Source organism: Vipera ursinii, assembly GCF_947247035.1.
Source record: "Vipera ursinii genome assembly, chromosome: 2".
Taxonomy (NCBI): domain Eukaryota; kingdom Metazoa; phylum Chordata; class Lepidosauria; order Squamata; family Viperidae; genus Vipera; species Vipera ursinii.
The window spans coordinates 135,782,220-135,803,897 of record NC_139513.1 but is presented as its reverse complement, the minus strand read 5'-3'; the positions used below and the strand labels follow the sequence as shown (position 1 = coordinate 135,803,897).

The window sequence follows — 21,678 nt, the reverse complement described above, 5'->3', positions numbered from 1 at the left end:
TGCAGAAGTTTGAGATAATGTTAAGTGTTCTAGCAAAATGACTGTTGCAGAGGGGAATAAAAAAAAACCTCTCATTTATCTGAAAACTAGTTTGGATGCTCTGCCTCTTCAGATTCCCTGAAAAGGTTCTCATGAGCAAATATGTTCTATGTTTTTATGTGATAATGTAGTACATATTACAAATGTGAGAAAAAGCTCTAATTTGGGAGGAAAGGACACAATGTGGAACAACTGACTTAGAATTGGAGAATTTTTAGCACTGACAACCACTAGAGTTGTAGGCACGCCATACTTTTAGCTCTTTAAAAGAATGCTTACCGTGTTGGTCTCTCCCACTGTGTTGTTCGTGTGATATGATTCAAATACTGAATTCTTCCAGAAGCTGTCCTCCTTTCTTCCCAACTAAATATTTTTGTATTGAAAGAAAAGTGTATATTGTAAGAAGTGTGATTTTAAAATGTCTGAGCTCACAGTTATTTATTAAATAAGTTTATGTGACATTTTAAACTAGAATGCTTTCATTCTTTTTATCACTGCAAATATTAAGCACAAAGTAAAACAATGTTTGGGACATCCAATATATTATTTTATTCCAACTATCAAAAAAAAAATAACTTACCCATCAGGTAAATCATTGTCAAATAGTCTACTGCAATCAACAACTTGCCCTCCTGTGCCTATCCGATCTCTGGACTGAAGACTTACTATCAAAAAACAAAAGTCAAAATTAGAACATTATTATGGCTTATCCTGCATGAATCTTTTTGATTCAGTGATATACACATTTGAAATTTTGAAAACGTATAGGATGCTCTTATCTTTTCATTAAAACTCCCTGAGGATTACTCCAAGAGAGTGGAAAGCAGTTTGATGAGATTCCAAAATACAGGTAATCTGACCCTGAAAATTTTAACTCAGTAAATAGGTATTCCTATAACCATGTCTATGTCACCTCAAGCTACAATCTTACACCTTCAATCTGTTCCTCATAGGTGCCTAGTAGAACACAAAACATACTTTGTTAGAAATGTTTACCTTAGTACAAAGATTGCTAACAGTATATTAATGGATGATTTATTGTGGAATGTGGATCTTGTTAATTCTGAAGCATCTAGCAACTTCCAGTATCAATATTACAATGTTACTCCTTCCATATTCTTTTGGGAGAAACAATGACATAGTAATTCCATTTCTACCTAAAGAAGTAACTCCAAAATGTGATACTGAGGGAATATGTCAACGTTATAGGATCGTACTACAAGATTTTAGTTGTCTCCATGGTTCTGAATACCGGAATAAACTGGAAAAGGCAAAAGGGAGATGAAGCACCACCTCTTTGCTGATAACTTCTCATTCTCATTCAAATTCATGTGAAGGATAATGAAACTATACCAGGAGTAATAATAAACTGAATAAGGATCGGTAAGCAACAACTCAGTCCTGACAAAACTGAGTACCCGAGAATCAACAGATGCTTTGTTTCTTCACCGAATCTCCTTTAAGGACCATGAAAATGGGGAGTGGTGACCAGAAAAAGAGAGAGTTTTCTTGATTAATGTGCCAAGGTTGTAGAATCGTCTCCTCAAAGAAACTTGCCTAGTGACATTCTTATGGTTTGGCCTGGTCAGATATTTTGTTATCACATTATTTTCAACATGTCATTCTTCTTTTTTTTTGCTGTTTTCCCCCCCTGTATGCTATACCTTATTTTTATGTTCTTTCCTCCTACTCCCACCACTAAACGTTCTGCTTAAAGCTGACATACAATCTTGCCAGTAAAGATGAGCCTTTGGGAAGTTTAATTCACTGAACATGTGGACAATATAGAAAAGGGACTTCATATTTACCATAAGTCAATTGCTAGGAATCAGATACTTCTGTGTAAAAGGCATCTCCATATCAGGGGTTTTATTTACCATATAATATTATGATCTGGCTTCTCACTCATTTTTTTAAGTATTTGATATACAATTTTTATTTGCTTGCATTTTGAAAGATGTAACAAGACTCAGCAATGCCATAGACGAACACAATGCTATTGCAAAAATAGTTTAAATCTATACAAACAATTCCCATATTCACACCTGCATTAAAAAGACAATCTCTAGCGCTAACATTTCTTACGTCCAAAGATTTTTCACAAATAAAATAAAACGATAATTCTATGCCTAAAGTGTTGCAAATAATACAACAAAGGCTGCCTGTGTAAACCTAAGTAGTTCTGTTTACTTTATAAAGAGGCCAGTCAAGAATGAAACTGAACACATGACTTATTTGTGGTTTCTGTGGCATTAAGATGAATGGGCTTTTCCTAATCCTGTTTAGATTGGAACTGAAAGCTCAAGTCTAGACCAAAATGAGCATCAACCCAGCGAACGATAACAGAGAGGCTGGGCCCCACTGCAACCCAAAGGAATGCTGGCTTTCTGAAGGTAGGGCACCATCTGCAAAAGGGAACCTTATAATTCCACCTGCTGGGATCAGCATTTAAAAAAAAACTAAAAAAACCCCCAAAACATGGAAGTAAGAACACAATTTATAAATCAAATGTCTGGAAATTCTCATCAGATGTAATTAATCTTCCTCCAAATTTTAAATTTGTTTAATCATAAACAACCACTTAGTGGAATGGATTCTTAAATGTTAGTACTGTAAGCAAGGTTAAATTGGATGATCAGGCTCAATTTCATCTACAGAGCCTCCTACCATTGACATAATAAAATGTTTGGAATGTATCTAATATTTAAACACATAATTTGCAGCACAGGGGTGAGATCAATCAAATTATATTTCAGAAGAGCACCACAACACAAAGTTGCTTGTCAATTTCCCTTCTCACACTCACTCCTTTTGAAAAACAAATTCATAGGGTTAACAAGCACGTTAACAGGATTGATCAATGCATAGCTAAAGCAATATATTAAATAACTTCAATGAGAAGAGAAAATAAAGCAGTAACATGTAAACTTAGTTAGCTTTAAGCATTTCAGTTAAACAATATCTGACTACCACTGTTAAAATTTTATATATATTACACTTGCCAACTTTTAAATAGAAATGGTAAGCTGAGTGTAATTATTAACAAGGGAGAAAAAAATGAACGCCAAGTCATGCTGATGAACAGAAATAAAAGATGCAATGATTTCTCTTTCCAATCAAAATTGGGATCCAATCACGCAGCAGAGCTCTAGAGGGGAGAATTCTTTCATTCCGCCTATGCCTTAATCTCCCCAAATCTTCTTCAGATAACAGGGGAACCCTCGTGAGCCACATGGGAGGAGGCAAAAGGGGGTGCATACAAAAGAAGAAATGGAAATACAATGCTTTTCACTTTTATTTATTAAAAAACATTTGTTGGATCAAGGTACTTTTATGGACAATCTATTTAATCTAATGTACTCTGTACCATTCCTCTTCCATATTTTTACAGGGACCTCTTCCAAAAGGCTATACTGCTTTACCTGTTATATGTTAAACTTAGGAACGAAACTGTATCACAGAAGCCTTTCAAAATTTCTTTGCCAATAAAGTGCAGAATTATAGTAGCTTTGGGTGGAGTTCTCTGTCAAACCTATACAGGGCTGTATCAAAATCATGCCATTCTGACTCAAAACAAACTTAAGTAACGAAAGAATCATACTTTGCATTCCTTGTTTTCCATTTCCATCCTGGTGTTTAAAATAGATATTTAAATTTGGTCTAGTGCATGGCTGTCAAACTCGATCGTGTCACGTTACGTATCACTTTTTTGCCTTTGCGGAGCTGGGGTGGGCGTGGCCTGTTCGTGACGCATCCGGCCTGCGGGCCACCAGTTTGACACTCCTGGTCTAGTGTGATCTAGTGGTTAAGGTGCTGGCTTAGAAACCAAGAGACTATGATCTAAAGATGCTTTTGAAAGTCTTTTGGAAAAGCACCTTTGGGACAACCATGACCTGGTTGGCTGAGAATCTCCATAGAGACGAGACTGTGAATTCTAATCCTGCCTTCCCATGAAAGCCAGCTGCATGAACTTGAGCTGTCTGTCTGTCTGTCTGTCTGTCTGTCTGTCTGTCTCTCTCTCTCTCTCTCTCTCACCCCAACCCACTTCACAAGAATGTTGTTATAAAATAAAGCAAAAATAAAATCATTACTTACCTACTATCTGTCCTCTAACTGTGTCATTGTCATTCGGCCCAAGTTTGCACAGATCTAATCTCTGATCTATTAAAAAAAAAACAACCAAGGAAGTGCATCTTATTTCTATGTAATGATCATGTAAGGTAATTTCTATGGCAAAATACATATTGCTGAATTGAACATTTCTAGAATTTCAAAAGGAGACAAAGAGCATACTGGTTTTCACCCTCCCCAAAGCCAGTATGGTCTAGTGGTTAAGCTATCAGGCTAAAATGTCAGAGGCTATGAGTTCAAGTCATGCCTTAAGCATGAAAGCCAGCTGGGTGACTATGGGCCAGTCACTCTTTCTCAGCTCAACCCACCTCACAGGGGTTGTTGTGGTGGTGGTGGTGGTGGTGAAAAAAATAGGAGGAAGTTGTGGTGGATATATTTGCCTCCTTATTCGTAAAAACAATAAAGGTGGGATATAAATAAATAAGTAAACAAACAAATAATTTAATTTTATTTTATTAATATTTCTATACTGCCCTTCTCCCGAAGGACTCAGGGCGGTGTACAGGGCAAGAATAAAACACAGAATTACAAAAGTTAAAAAGTAATTAAATACATGCCCATTAAAATACAGTTAATACATAATAAAAACCCCAATAAAAATAAATTACAGGTTCCATAGAACTAACTTTAAAGTCACTCTAAATTACAGTTTCCATAGAACTAACTTTAAAGTCACTCTAAAAAGGTTTACTACAAAACACGGAAGTACTTTTGTTCTGCCTACTTACAACCAGTGTCTTTGAGGCGGTTGATAGCGTTAGAAAGAAGTCTAACACAACCCAGAAAACCAGCTCCCTGTTTTTTATGGATTTTCTTGTGGTTCCATACACTGATTGTTATAGAGTCAGACTTTCCAATGTATCTAAGGGGAGGGAAAAAGACGGGAATCAGCAATAAAACATATGTTGCCTGCATACCTCTAATAGTCTATGAAGCATAATTTTTGACTGCAAAATATTTTTGAAGCGTCATAACATAAAATGTTTATTTTTATTTTATGCTGAAGAAGAGGTCAAATGCATTATGCACAGACGTGCTCAAGTCTCCATCCTAATTTACTCATAGAAAGATCCTACTTGAACAAATGTCAAAGGAGCTTTTAAAAAATATCTTATGTATATCAAACATTGCTGACATCCTTTGGCTAGACAGTCACAGCCTTTCAAACAGAAAAAAATGGTATGTTGTTGAGTGTTTAATTTGGAGAGAAGTTGTAACACTTAAGAATTATGTTTCTCTCTGGGAGATGTTTAGAAAGCTTCTCCCATTTCATGCACTCTGTCATAGTACAAACATCAAACTGTTCAATTTACTAAAACATCCTTCTACACTCACTCGTTTATTTACTCACCCCATAACACACTGGAGTTCCAATGCATCATAATACAGGTAATCCTTGACATTCAAAGTTACAACGGCCCAAAAAATGTGACTTATAACCGTTTTTCACAGTTACAACCTTTGCAACATCCCCATGGTCATGTGATCAAAATTCAGATGTTTGGTAACTGGTTCATATTTATGACTGTTGCTGTGTCCCAAGGTCATGTGATCACCTTTTGTGACCTTCTCACAAGCAAAGTCAATGGGGAAGCCAGATTCACTTAACAACCGGGATACTAACAACAACTTCAGTGATTCACTTAACTAAGGCAAGAAAAGTCATAAAATAGGGAAAAACTCACTTAACAAATATCTCACTTAACAACAGAAATTTGGGGCTCAATTGTGGTCGTAAGTCGAGGACTACATGTATAAATGCTCTCTAAGTTTACAAATCAAAAACTGATTATTTTCTAAGAGTTAGAATATTATCATTTTGGAAAAGACTACTCATATAAAGATGACTTCAACTTGTTTCTACATACAATTTCTGCTATCAAGCACAAAGATTTCAGTTGAATTCTCATATATATATATATATATATATATATATATATATATATATATATATATATATATATATATATATATATATATATATATATATATATATATATATATATAGGACAGGAACAGATGTATTGCAAATGTATTCCTTCAGTTACAAAAAAAGGGAAGAATGTTCTCTACCATATGTGCTATCTCCCCAAGAGGCACTCATTGACTATGTTTCCAGCAAATGGTGTCAGCAACTAGAGAGACTATTTCTTAATATCACATATAGTGTGCTTTTGGGAGATCCCCGTAATAGGATGCCAGGGTAGAAATTTATTTATTTATGAAAATTTATTATTTTTAATATTGATGTTGAAAGTTGCCTGATATGATTGTATAAGACATTAGAATATAGAGCTTTCAGAATTATGTGAAGGGATATTAGTGCCCAACTTCATTTTCTTGGGTGCTATGTATAAATTTATGATATATCAATTAATACTTAGACAGTGATATACTGGGATCATTAGAAGTAAACATGCTGGGGTAATAACTAGCTTCTAAAATAATCTGCATTTTAGTCTGTATTTCCCAATTGTCATAAAAAATATACATACTTGGTTTCTCAGTTAAGCACTTTGATTTTATACAAAAAAGCAGCATTTAAGAATGTAGTTGGTAAGAGCTGACACTAGTCTAATGACACATAACCAATCAATTAACCAACCCTCTGCTTTAGCAATGAACCACCATCTACTTTATAAATAAATCAGACAGCTAATGCAGGCTTGCATTATTTTTCAGAGTAATTCTTAACAAAGATTCCCTGACTTAATATATTTCATTTTTTATCAATTATCCATCTTAAAGTTTGACCATATTTAAATAATCCCTACTGATACATACAAGTCATAATGCTGATTCCACTTTGGGTCAAGGGTATTCTTCACAGTATCAGTAGAATGGCACTGGCCAGATCCATCCACCACCACTTTAGCAAATGGATCAGGAAGTCCTGTCAGAAAATGCATAATACAATGAGGATACTGCTAATTGGTATCATTTTATTTGTGACGGCCCATTAGAAAGTGTCTACATGTTCTAACCTATCTCCTTTTTAATCCAACGAACAAAGGAATCTCATTATGCTGTCAATCTGGGTTTGAGAAATTTTTGTACTCAACTACATTAATAGTATCAATCCTTTTTTGTAAAAGTAGAATTTTATATAAAGAACAAATTCTACTAGGATTTCCATAATTTATTTATTTATTTGTTCTTTGCAAGATACATCCAATACTGAATTTATTTGGACATACAACATTCTTTCAAGACACTTCAGGCTATCATTGTAAATGCTAAAAAAATGTTCTTCACAAGTCTAATTCTTTCAAGAACAGGAATATTCAAAATCAAGACAGCACTGAAGGCATGTGTTTTTAATACACAGCCTGTTTCTAATGAAAGCATTGCCTGGTTTCAGCACTTCATTGGCTTGAGGAAGAACAGCGCCACCCACCATTTTTAGTAGTAGGCAGCCCATTTGTAAGTATGAGTTCTGACAAATACAAATTTTGGTTTAAGACAGGTTTAGGAACAGAACTCATTTTTAACCCAGGGACTCCCTGTACTTCTTGAAGCATTCAATTATAAAGGTAGAGATGAAATTTATGAAACACACACAGTTATTTATAAATATTCTGTAACACAGATGAAACATCAGCAGATAGCAGCATCTGGTTGACTTTGACTGGGCTTAGAAAATTAATTAGGTCATCCTGATTATAGCAGACATCGGATGGGAGACCAACAGGTAATTCCAATAGAGTAAGCTGAGTTCAGAAGTTGAAAAACATTCTATAAAAATATCATGGCAGACCACATCCACATTAATACCAAGAAAGCTACCTGGATGTGTTCATGAAATCATCAATAGTTGTACTTGACTTAAATAAGTTAGCAGTACCCATAGTTAAAGTAATTCGTTAATAAACAACAAATTTAGCCGAAAGAAACCAGTGGCAGCAACTCTTTCCAACCACTCTTATGCTCAATTTCCATGCTATTTTTAAAACTCAAGAGACTTTTGGGGTGCTTCCTGATAACTACATCAAAAACGTTAATGCTATGAAATGGATTATGATCTTGAATTTTAGTGCTGATTAAAGTATATTATAATATTGATCCATTTTTAGATTTTAACTTCACAATAAATTGGCATTTATGGCATTATAGAATTACAATTCTCAGCATCTCTAGCAAACAAGATCAATGGGAGATGTTGGGATTTCAACCTCAACAAAAGATGGTATCACAGACTGCATACTCATATTGAGAAATGTACACAAATTAAAACATTATTCTTACAACATGCCTCTTTTATTTAATTTTCAAATTTAGATACCACCCATCCCACTCTTAGTGTGATTCTGAGTAGTTTACAATTAAAAATTATAATAGATACATAATAGATACTTTTTTTAAATTCCCACCATTCCTTTAGGGGTTCAAGGCAGCATACATACCCGTGTTTCTCCGAAAATAAGACCAGGCCTTTTTTTTTTTTGCCTCCAAAAGAGGCACCAGGTCACCTTCAGCACCAACAGCCCCGTCCAGCAGGTCCACTTCTTCTGGGCCCGAAGGAGCAGCTTCATTCTGCAGCTATAATCCGGCCTGCATTTTGCAGTCAGGCCTTTCCAGAAGGCCTGTGCAGCCGAATACCAAACTATGGATTTGATCCATGGCTCAGTCCCTGGCTACAAAGTTCTTACAGAACTGAGCTATGGATTGAATCCATAGCTCGGTTCTTGGCTGCAGTGTCCTTCTGGAAAGGCCTGTGAGTAAGAAATGCAGTCCTGGCTGCAGAAGATGCAGGACTGGATGCAAGTTAAGCGGGGGGCAGGGCGCGGGAGGCAGATCCACACCCCTACTCTAGCTTGATTTTTAAGTGTGTCCTCATCCCAAAACTACGGCTTATTTTTGGGGTAGGGCTTATATTAGGCCAACCCCCAAAAATCAAACTAGGGCTTATTTTCAGGATAGGCCTTACTTTTGGGGAAACACAGTAACATTTTCCTCTCCAATTGGGCTGAGAGACAGTAACTGATCCAAAGCCACCCAATAAGTTTCTATGGTTGAGAGTGGAATCTCAATCTCCCTGCTCTTAGTCCAGGGTCTTAATGACTATACTACTTTGGTTTGCATTCAAAATGCAAGTGTATCAATATACTCTATTAGCACAGGCCACAAACAATGCTTGAATGCAAGTAGATAATCTGACTATTAGAACATTCTGTTTAATGTTTTATGAAATGCTACCTAGTAGGACAATATCTTTGAATCTGAACCCTCGGTAATACAGAACAAAAGATATAAAAACAGAAATATGTACTTACGGAAAAAATCCTTTTTCACCAAATTTTTTGCACAGAGAACTGAAACCAAAAAAATAAATAAATTATAGAATACTGTTAACATTTTGAATTTAAATACATTTAGTAAGTATTCCAAATGTTCAACAACACAATCTCAGGCATATGTACCCATACTGAAGTATACTGTAAATGTACTTAGAAATGCAGTTTATAGATCAGGGATGACAACCATATTGTAAAGTTGGCATTCTGTTATTCAATCCCTTCATCCACTAGAATCAGCAGTTGAGAAACTGGGTTTGGTGCAGCCCATCCAAAAGCACCATTACTAAGATTATATCCATGCCTCTAAACAAATGTCATTGCCCAAAATATATATACTTTTTGATTTATAAATTAAAAGTGAATATAATTTGTTAAGTAATTTCTATGCATGTTTATTCAATATATTATAGTGAGAAAAACGGAACTAATATTCTATATCAGCTCTAAAAATGTTGTCATGACAATTCCTTTGTACCAATTAGAAAAAGGAAGTTATACAGTATATGGTATGCATAATGGGAAACAAAATCTGGCTCAAACTCTCATTTTATTCAACACTTTTGAATCCTAAAAAATACAGGATTTTAAATGCTTAAGTGGTTAAACCAAGAAGGGAATCAAATTGGATGAAAGTAAAAATGAGAAAACCTTAATAAAGGTGCATATATTTTTAAAAGGATCTGCAGATCTCTAGTCACAATATCAAATTCCCTGAATTTTGGTTTGTTCAGAAGCCAGTAAATGGGAACACTGGAAAAAAATTCTTCCTAAATGTCATTCTATTTATTTTGTTTAGACATAATTATTGCTTACAGAGCCCAAAGATATGTTTTGATAATCATGTGATTTTTCACTTAACAATGCAGTTGCTGGTCCCAACTGTGGTTAATAAGCAAGGAGTTTCTATACATGCAAATGCTTAAGAGACAAACAAGCAAAGCATCAGCAACACAGAATGACAAGTGCCAATTTAAAAAAAAAACACTGTAAAACCTTAAAAATACAAACTAAGAAAAATATCTTACATTATGTCCCCTACTATATATCATAGAATCTCTTCCATAGTAACAAATATTGCTTCATCCTTTGATAGGCGGAAAATATTGCCTTTTCCAAAACATATAGATCAAATATTTTCAATAATTATTCCTTGACATCTGGAATAAGCACTATTCCTGACAAAAAATCAAATTCCAAAGCTTGTATATTTAATTCAACATCACATTAACATCTTGAACATTTTCCCATAAATGTACTAGTAAATATTAATTTATATCCTACTATTCCTAACTTATATCGTACAATTCTTCCAGGAATGCAAGCATTCTGATACTCATAGTATCCCGTCCTTCAATTTTATCCCTGAAATGATAACCGTAGATGACAGATAGCTGGCCCAGTTACTCAAGGAACTTTCTTAGCTAAGGAAGGACTTGAAGAACCCAAGCCTCCCTGATCCTAATCCGCTACCCATTATCCAATTTATTACACTGATATAAATGATAATAAAACTTTAATTTTTCTCATTCACTTCATATTAACTCAGGGCAGATTGAATCTAAATCAAATAAATAAAAACATTTTTTTATTATTTTTAGCAAAACATTCAAAAATTGTACCTGAAAAGCTCTGAAAGAATGTCTGAAAGAAGGTAAGAGTTCTAAAATAGAGTAGAGGAAAAGATTTCTGATAACTAGAGAAACGAAGCCAGCTAAATTTTCCAGTCTTGCCTGGCAAACAATAAAGTAAGCACCAAGTTGTGGCTAATACATTGTATGAGCAGAGTTGATTTGCCTCCAATTCTTTTAACAGAACATAGGCAAGGAAAGCTGATGTTGCCTTTGCTAAATATGTGATGGCAGGATATTTGGAGTGGGGGTGTCTGCCAGGTTTGCCATGTTGTCCTTTTTACTTTCTCTACTTGAGTGGGATCAAGTTAAATAATAATAAAAAGTTTTCTCCACTGCTATCTTCTCCTTGCTGAATTCCTAGTTTTACCAATATTCTCCTTACAATATTCCGGAAATATACCACAAAGGATAGTATGATGGAGATACCCATGAAAACCACTGTGCCCATGGATTATATGTACATAATAGGTATGATAAAAAAAAGCAAACTGTGGAAGAGCTTTTTAAGAAAAAGAAATGGGGAGACAATGGTGTAAAATTAAATAACTAAAGCAGGCAAGTCCAACCCACAGTCCTGACAGCTAATAATGTGGCCCCATAAGATACTAAAAATACCAGTATTTTAAAAAAGAAGTTAGTTGTTTATATACATTAAGCATATTATATATCGATTGAAGATATCATTTTTAGCTCAGGATTGAACTGTGTTGGTGTTCTGAGTTTGGTTGTTTTCTTGCAGACATTTCATTACCAAACTCGGTCACATCACAGTGCTAGTTGAGGATGGGGTTTGCCCTCATTTTTACATTCTAGTGGCTCCCATGTCAGTGTTGTTGGGAGTGGTCTTGGTGATTCCTTGATTGGATATTGTTTACAGATGTTTATTTGGCAATTCCTCGATTGGACTATTGTTTGCTTCTTGATTGTTGGTCTAATGTTAATCTTACGTCTTACTCTCTGCTCATCTGGCTGTTGATCGCTGGCGAGTAGGTACAGTATTTGTTTTGTTTCCTTTCTGGCTTTTTGACTGTCTCTTTTGAATGGTATGTAGATGTTGTTAAGGTTCCTGTTAATGGCTGTTAGTGTGTTATGTATTTTATATGTGGCTCAAGACAATTCCTCTTCACTTAATGCGACCCAGGCAAGCCAAAAGGTTGGGCAACCATGAATTAAAGCATTTTTTTAAAAAATTAAAATTCCATGTGCCAAATTACAGCGTGAAAAATACCAGATTCCACACGATACTCCTATAATTAATAAGTAAATAATAATCAGAAGGTGTTCTGCCAACCTAGCAGTTTGAAAGCACGTAAAAAATGCAAGTAGAAAAATAGGGACCACTACGGTGGGAAGGTAACAGCGTTCCGTGCGCCTTTGGCGTCTAGTCATGCCGGCCACATGACCACGGAGACATCCTCGGACAAGCGCTGGCTCTTCGGCTTTGAAACAGAGATGAGCACCGGCCCCTAGAGTCGGAAACGACTAGCACGCATGTGCGGGGGAACCTTTACCTTTACCTTTAATCAGAAGGTGACCATCAACACCTACTGAATCATTTTGTATCCTCATCTTCTCTTCCCCAGAAAGAGTTTGCATACTACAAACATGGGCATCAGCAGATTTCTTTACACTATACTTTTTATACTATCTTTATACTATGATATTTTACTCTATTTATTATCACCTGTTCAGATACATTGCTACTTTTCACTGGCCAAATCCCCACTTATTTCAAAATTAACCTTTTACAAAAAGAGGGGGGGGGGGAAAACATTGTGAAGGTAAAAAGAAATAACCGAATAAACAATAATCTAATTCATGGCTTTGGAAAGATAATGGTTCTTTGCAATCAAGCTCTACTCCTACCAACTAAATGGACACATCCATGTAGTTTTCTTGGCAGCAATACTCTACGGAAGTTGTTTGCAATTCCTTCCTTTTGTTTCTTCATTTCACCCAGAGCTGTCAGTAGCCTAGTACTAATCCTGCTTAAATTTTAAGCCCAGACAAGGTTATTCAAGTGCTGCTACCTGTTAAGACATAACCTTTATTAGTTTTAAGCAAAATAATCTTTCCAAATTTCTTATTTCTTAACATGGAATGAGACTATTTACATATTTCTGAGCTTTAAAAAGTAGCATTCAGGAACAAAGAGTGGCAGAATATGAAGCAGAACTTGCAGAGAACTGACTGAGAGTTAGGTTTTTTAAGTGGGGCAAAATGCATTTACAACTGCAAAACAGCAGGTTTTAAAATTAACATTTTAGAATAAAAAGACCTCATAGCTATTGTATAACCTTTTAAGATATAGTGCGTACGATACTTTTCTGTTTTCCTAATGCAACTCAAATTGAATTTGTTTTATTCATTATCGCCATTGTTCATTAATTTTCATGTTTTCAGCTTCAGCTACCTTCTCATCTTCCCTACACAGCAGCCTAAATCATTTTTAATAGGTAAAAAGTGAAGTGAAAATGTACCTTAAAAATGAACAAAAACTCTCACTCCCTTAGTCGACAGAAAGAAAATAGAGAACATGTATTTTTATTCCTTTTGTCTTTATTGCAATTCAGAGAAAATAGAGGAAGGTAATTAGTTTTTTATGTATTTTTTTTTGTACTCCAATCACCCTATGTTGCTTTTGACAGTAATAAAGGTTGATTGATAGAGGAAAGTATCTCAGTAAAATAACACTGTACTGCAGAACTGCACATACCAAAAAAGTAATGGAAATTCTAATAACAATAAAAACAAAAACTTAGAAAAAAATCTGAAAAACACTGGAGGCCTCAAGAAAAAATATTTTCAAGAAAACAAGTTTGGAATTTCTGTTGGCACTCTAGTAATGAAGCAGACTGAACACTGACAACAAATATCTTTTATCTGCTACAGTCTCCCAGCTGAAAACTAAGGCTTGGCAAGACCTTATCATTTGTTTAGCATGCATAAAGCCTTTAATGTAATACATTAAGATTTGTTTTAAGAAAAATAAAACACTATACTATTTTTACAGCAAAATATTTATTTATTTATTTTTTTAAAAAAAATCTAATAGCAAGGCTTTTCCAGTACTCATTTCCTACATCAGCAATATAGTTTGATATTATAATATTCAAAAGTAGTAATTTCTAGGCTAAGAAAAGAACAATGTTGTCACAGAAAGAAGTTGATCCCAGGTGTTTTCTAATTCTCCAGCTTTGTGATTTCATCACAACAAAGAAAAAAAAACATCATTATATCCAAACCTATTTATAAAAAAAATATCTAAATAACGAACATCCTCTTTCTCAAATAAGCAAAGTGAAAAGGGAAGTTCACAACCCACTTCAAATAGCAGTTCAGCTTCTACTCAAAATAATATTCTACTGGAATTCATTAACATAGTATTCCGATTGGTTCCCTTATGTTTGCATATATAATTAAAATATATATCCCAGCTGTAGAAACACAATGCTATACTGCTGTTAATATGTGTTGTACAAGCTATGCTTTAATCTGAATAAATCTCCAACCGCTCTATTGCCTCTTGCCAAAAATTCCCCTTTCCCTCCAGACAGTGGTTGTATTCCAATTATGCTGCTGATTGGAATCAAACTGCTGGAAGGGAGGGAATTAGAAAAATAGAAAACTCTCCATTTCAAAATACTACTTCTGAAATCAGAGAGCAGCACTGGCAATTCAAAGGCAGTGATATTAAAATATTTGGCAATTTTTTTTCTTCTTTTCAGAAGAGAACATTCAAAACATTCTCATTTTTTAAAGCTTCTCCATCCAAATATCTATGTACTCACAAGGCAACAGAGCCATCCATACTTAGGGTTTTTTATGTAACGCTCTAATATGCCTTCCAAAAAATTATAAACCAAGTTAACAAAAAAGACTAGGAAATACACTTAATATCATTCAAATATCCAGGTACAATGTGATAAAAACTGAAATATTTCTCCCACATAAAATGTTCTATGCCTCAACTACAAAAAAAAAATCCCCAAGCACACAATTCCCCCAAGTATTAGTTTTCACCCAAGAGAATGACAAAAACTGGTCATTGTACAAGGGAGAGTTTGCTTGCTTTTACCACATTTTCTTATATAAGATCATATAGCTCAAGATTGTTCCTGGATCGCCAGAAGATCTTCAGGGTCTATTGGGGCGGCAAAAGGAAGGCAGATAAGAAAGATCTCTTTAGTCATTTTACCAAATTAAAGTCAGTAGTTTTTTTATTTCCTTGTTTCCTCAGAAACACGTTTTGCAATTTTACTATATGCACATAATGTCATTTAAACAAGGTATATCCTTTAGACGAAAGTATATCAAATGTCTACCAAATACCATTGTATGGCATACCATTTTTGAACATCAGGGGAGTCTGAAAGGAATTAGTGATATAATCCAGCTTTTTTGCACTATCGAGAGAAAATATGTGTTGCCTAGTTACATTTATTCATTTTCTCCAGGTTTCTTATATCTCAATTAGTGTTTAATTGGTCTTGAAGGTGGGCTACTGTATACAGGTAGTCCTCAACTTACAACAGTTCATTTAGTCACCACTCAAAGTTACAACGATACTGAAAAAAGTAACTATTTTTCACACTTATGACCATTGTGGCATTCCCAGTCATGTAACCAAATTTTAGATGATGATGATAATGATAATAATAATAATAATGATGATGATGATGATGGAAGGGATATGCTGTAATATAAGGAAAAACAGCTGGATGACAGATCAAATAGATGGAAAACCAAAGCTTTGCATGGACAGCATTTGAAAAATATTGAAGGAAAATGTGATAACAACTTGACATGGGCATGGCTTAAGATGGGAACCATCAAGAAAGAAATGGAAGGCTTAATACTGGCTGCTCAAGAACAAGCACTACAAACTAATGTCATGAAAGTGAAGATACAAAAATCTACTGAGAATCCAAATTGCTGACTTTGCAACGACAAAGTTGAAACTGTTTCACATTTAATATGTGAGTGCAGCAAAATTGCGCAAACTGATTACAAAGCTAGACATGACCGAGTTGCTAAACTAATCCACTGGGCATTGTGTAAAAAATACAACTTGCCTGTGTCCAAAAAGTTGTGGGAACATAGGGTGGAAAAAGTTGTCAAGAATGAGAGGGTGAAGATCTTGTGGGACTTCCAAATACAGACAGATTGCCATTTGGAACACAACACGCCAGATATCGCAGTCATAGAGAACCGAAGCGTACAGTTGATTGATATCGCTGTACCAGGAGATGCCAGAGTCGAAGAAAAAGAACTGGAAAAAAATTACAAAATACCGCGACCTGGCCATCGAAACTATGCGATTATGGATGAAACATGTAACAGTGATACCCATTGTCATCGGGGCACTGGGAGCTATGTCCAAAAACTTTTCAAAATACATCAAGAAATTGCAGCTTTCTGCAATAATTCCAGCAAAGCTACAAAAAAACTCCGCTACTCGGAACATCTTACATGTTAAGGAGATACCTGGTTGATACCTAGGATGCTGGCAGCAACCCATGTCAACTATCAGTGCCAGTCAATTTGAGTGTTCAATTGACTGAGTTTCATGTTTTATGAATAAAAGTTTTATAATAATAATGATGATGATGATGTTGGAAGGGACCTTGGAGGTCATCTAGTCCAACCCCCTGCTCAAGCAGGAAACCCTATACCATTTCAGAGAAATGGCTGTCCAGTCTCTTCTTAAAAACTTCCAGTGTTGGAGGATTCACCGCTTCTGGAGGCAGGTTATTCCACTGGCTAATTGTTCTAACTGTCAGGAAGTTTCTCCTTAATTCTAGAATGCTTCTCTCCTTGATTAGTTTCCATTCCATGGTTGGCAACTGATTCATATTTATAACGGTTGCACTGTCTCGGGGTCATGTGATCACCTTCTGCAACCTTCTGACAAGCAAAGTCAATGGGGAAGCCAGATATGCTTAACAATCGTGTTACTAACTTAACTGAAGTGACTTACTTAACAAATGTGGCAAGAAAGGTCATAAAATGGGGCAAAATTCACTTAATAAATGTCTAGCTTAGCAATATAAATTTTGAGCTCAATTGTGGTTGTAAGTTGAAGACCACCTGTACAGGTACTCACAACTGGTTGCTCAGCAAGCATTCAAAGTTACAGCAGACTCCCCCCCCTCCACAAAAAGCTACTTACAACCCAGTTCTGATGTTGGGTTTTCCCCACTGTCACATGACCACATTTTGGGCACTTGGCAAGCAATCCACATTTATGGCTGTTTGTAGGATTTCATGGACACATGAACATGATTTACAACCGTTTTGCTGGAAACTGGTATTTACTTCCTGTTTAGGGCATAAAGACACCTCATAGTGATCAATGGGTTTGCTTAATGCTGCTGCAAAAAAAGTGTAAAATTGGGTGGCGACCTGCTTTATGACCATCATGAGAAATAAACATAATTGCCAAGGTCAATTATAGTCATAATTTGAGGACTACCTGTGTCTGTTGCAACAGACCAGTCATCTAAACCTAATAGAATAATTCAATATGAAACTGCTTACACAGCCCACATTTGTTATCTTTTTCTAATGCTAACCATCAGAAATCACTGTGCAGCTTTGATATTTTCTTTAATGAAGTATAATGCAATGTATGGACAAACAAAAACATTACAAATGAAGATTTTTGTCATCTAGAACCTTCATAAAATTACATGCATAAAGCCCATAAAAGCTGTATCTCAAAGCAACCTGTCCTTAACTAAGCAGATAATACTACTTGAAGAATTAAATTTTCTTATGAACACTAGATACTTAGGGCAAAAAGCAGTCACAACACTAATTCTATATGTCAGTTAAACATATTTTTAAATCTCTTCTATGATAACATAATGACTTGCAATTACACTTGTCCACGGAGTCACTAGGAGGCAAGATTGACTTGAAGGCACAAATAAACACACACACATATATATACACAGACAGATACCCAAAAAGGTTGATTTGTGGGTCCTTCCAGATAGGGTACATCAGCACCATTAGATCTACCGGTATGTATTTTTTCCTTCTTAGTAAGTTTTCTTCTGGAAGGAAACCTGACGGAAGTAGTAGAAAAAACTAAATAGTTATAAATGGAGACTCTGGTTCTGAAAATAAGAATAATTACACAATAAGAAACTCACCTGGAAGCACACTTAATTGGCAATGTAAAGCAAAATTAAGGATTGCCAACAGTAAGCCACCACTAATTAAAAAAGAACTTTTCATTTATGCTTTGTTCATTAATAAGAAAACATACTACTGCCTGAGATTAAAAGTGAAAAATGATTTAAAATTACCTAGTCTTACAACTTTATAAGAGTACATTTTAACTAATAGGTTTAATTTGACTTCCTATATGTGACTTTCCATGTAACATACATTTGATCAGGGCATGCAGATTCAATCTGAACATTTAAATTTTGCATTATTTGAGAAGCTATGGCTAAATCACCAGGGTAGAATGATAGTTGGATTTGACAAGTAGCCAACTAGTTACCAGGTAATAGACACAAAAGCATAGTTAGTTTCTTATCTAGAGAAGTAACTCTAGATCAGGGGTGTCAAACTGCCGGCCCGCAGGCCAGATGCGTTATGCAGAAGCCGTGCCCATCCCATTGCCGGCAATGGCAAAACCGTCCCGATACACTGTGCGATGTCATGTGATGTCGCAAGTTTGACATGTCTGCTCTAGATAATGCAGATTTTTTAAAAAGATAATTTTTCCCCCTTCCTTTCTCCCTCTGTCACAATTTAGTTTTACTGGCTTGGAATCCCATATTAGAAACTAGCTCTGTTCTGAACAGCCTACACTGAGAAGGAATGGAGGGGAGGGGAGGAACTTCATCTTTAGAAAAGTCTTCTTTTTTCCTTCCTGAAACCATCAGAGACTGTGTCAGAGAAGACCCATAGTCTGCCTCTCCTTGGGGAGTTTTGAAAACCTGTATCTCATTTAAATATATGTAGGCTGAAATAATCCATCTCATTAGTCTAAACAAAAACTCTATCACTGCTAGAGTCTCCTTTCTCAATCATCCCCCTATCTTTCCTGGAGTTCCCAGGATGTCTATTTATTCTCAAATTTATTCTGGAAGACAAGATGAAGAAAGGTGGGGGATGTAAAATGATCAATAAAATCAAGAGCAGTAAGTAAGATTCTCCCTAATGTAGATTGAGTGACCAAAAATTTTTTTTTTTAATTTTAATTCCATTTATATCCCGCCCTTCTCCGAAGACTCAGGGCGGCTTACAATTTTAAAGCACAAATCAATGTGCTTAGCAATAGCCTTCATTCTATGTATATGCCTGCTTATTAGGGCTTTCGCCCCCCCGCCCCCCAAGCGGCATTATTGCAAAGTCATCTTATTACCCCCAACAATCTGGGTCCTCATTTTACCTACCTCGGAAGGATGGAAGGCTGAGTCAACCTTGAGCCTGGTGGGATGCGAACCTGCACTAATTGCAGGCAGCTGGTGTTACTTAAGGAGGCATTAGCCCACTGCTCCACCAAGGCATTTTCTTGGAGGTGAAAGTCCTGCACTTTGACTGGCTGATTATTTTTTTCTGTCAGAAATTGGTTGAAGCAATGCATTCATTTCAAATGAAATTTGAACTTGGCAAAAGTGATACAATGTTGCTTTCCTTTTTTCCCTTCTCTCACAGCTAAAATGGGCTGTCTGGCTCAAACTTGTGATGCTCCCCCTTGGGAACAGTAGGATTGGTGTGCCTTTGACCGTTCACACTTCTCCTATCCTCCACTGGCTAACTTCCTCCTTCTCCTCCTCAGAAGTACCTATTTCAGCTCCTCCTGCACCCTGTCATTTCAAGCAGTGGAATGGTATTGTTGACCCGGAATTAGGGGACAGCCTAAAAGGTAAAGGTAAAGGTTCCCCCGCACATGCGTGCTAGTCGTTTCCAACTCTAGGGGCCGGTGCTCATCTCCGTTTCAAAGCCAAAGAGCCAGCGCTTGTCCGAGGACGTCTCCGCTGTTACCTTCCCACTGGAGTGGTCCCTATTTTTCTACTTGCATTTTTACGTGCTTTCGAACTGCTAGGTTGGCAGAAGCTGGGACGAGTAACAGGTGCTCACTCTGTTACGCGGCACTCAGGATTCAACCCGCCAAACTGCCGACCTTCTGATCGACAAGCTCAGCATCCTAACCCACTGAGCCACCGCGTCCCTTAGGGGACAGCCTAGGAAGTATGAATTGTGAATATGTGCAGATGGCCCTGCTGTCTTTGGGCACTTGCAGAGTCATGGATGCAGGGTCATGAAAGGACAGCAAGGAAAACATCCCATATCCCAGCCCACCTGGGAACATTTTGGGTGTTTTAGCTACTTCTGCTTTCTCCCTTCTTATCTACAGTGTGGCAGTCTTGATCTTATGTGTGTCAGCTTTGCTGGGTGGATTGCTTATGTAATCAAAAAGTATAAAAATAGGGATTTTCTATCATTCAGGGTTTCTCCCTTTTAGAGGAGCCCATCTTTGTTCAGCTGAATGAAAACGTAAAGCTTAAAGGCTACTTCTGGTTTCCTGTGTTTCTTTATCAAGCAACACCTCAGATCCTGCACAACAGTATATGAGGGAGAACAGTCCAATCCAATGCTTGTTCTCTTGCTATCAGTGGAAGCAATCTTCTGGGAAATTTCTACCTGTGGTCACTGCTAAACACCAAGAAAAGCACTGTCCAGCTGATACCGGTAGCTCCAGCAGTCTTTAGGTTCTCAATCCTCTCCTGCTCCTCTAATATTTTCACATAACTGCATTCGTTGATAGGCTGTCTGCTCTCTGTGGTGATCTGCTAGAGGTCACAAAATAGTGCCACCCAGATTAGGTAAGATCCTCCTTGTTTGCTCCCTCAGTGACTAGCCAAGAGGTTAGTGGGGCAGATGGCTAATATTTGATAAGTCTGTTGTGCAGTCATCCAAAGTTCACCATTCTCCTTCTGACAGTTCACCTCCCTGTGTCTCTTTTTTCTTCCATCTTTACTATATTCCCCATCCCAAGATCTACCAACTAAAGATGACTGCAATTTATTTATTTACTCACTCAATTTACACCACCTCCATTCTTGCAATTCTAAGGTTAAAACGCAGGATTAAAACCAACAACACAGCAAAAAAAAATACTAACAAAAGCACAATAATAGTACAATGATGTCAGAGGAGGATCTAATACAATCCATGTCATCATGGATTACATTGATACGCCTCACGCAACTCCAGACCTAAAACTAAAATGAAGTAACAGAGTAATAATATCCAGACATAACAGAGTTCAGAAAAATGCATTTATGTCCTCATTTGTTTCAGCAGAATAATTTACAATGAGGACAAGACTGTTATTTGTGACTGCTACTTAAAAAAAATGCCAGTTGCTGATCTGTATTTATGATTTCTGAGTTACTTATAGACATAGCCAAATGGAGCCTGCCTATATCTGTCATGTTTAGACTCCTGCTTTAAGTATCATATCTATTTCACAGTATTGTTTCACAGTAAACAAAAGGTTTCCTTTTCCACAATTCCTCCCATTTTTCTATCCTATGCCAGAGTTAAAACAG

At 36.2% G+C, this 21,678-nt stretch overlaps 1 protein-coding gene across 1 annotated transcript in view; it reads right to left on the bottom strand.

The window, feature by feature from the left end:
- The window catches only part of SMURF2 (SMAD specific E3 ubiquitin protein ligase 2), a 100,544-nt gene that overhangs the window by 54,402 nt on the left and 24,464 nt on the right, over positions 1 to 21,678 (bottom strand). Inside the window, exons 2-7 of the mRNA XM_083355451.1 lie at positions 9,444 to 9,482; positions 6,955 to 7,063; positions 4,899 to 5,032; positions 4,135 to 4,200; positions 620 to 704; positions 319 to 402 (exon numbers count right to left, since the gene is read on the bottom strand). Of these exons, the coding sequence (XP_083211577.1) occupies positions 319 to 402; positions 620 to 704; positions 4,135 to 4,200; positions 4,899 to 5,032; positions 6,955 to 7,063; positions 9,444 to 9,482 (517 nt within the window). The remainder of the gene's footprint in view (positions 1 to 318; positions 403 to 619; positions 705 to 4,134; positions 4,201 to 4,898; positions 5,033 to 6,954; positions 7,064 to 9,443; positions 9,483 to 21,678) is intronic.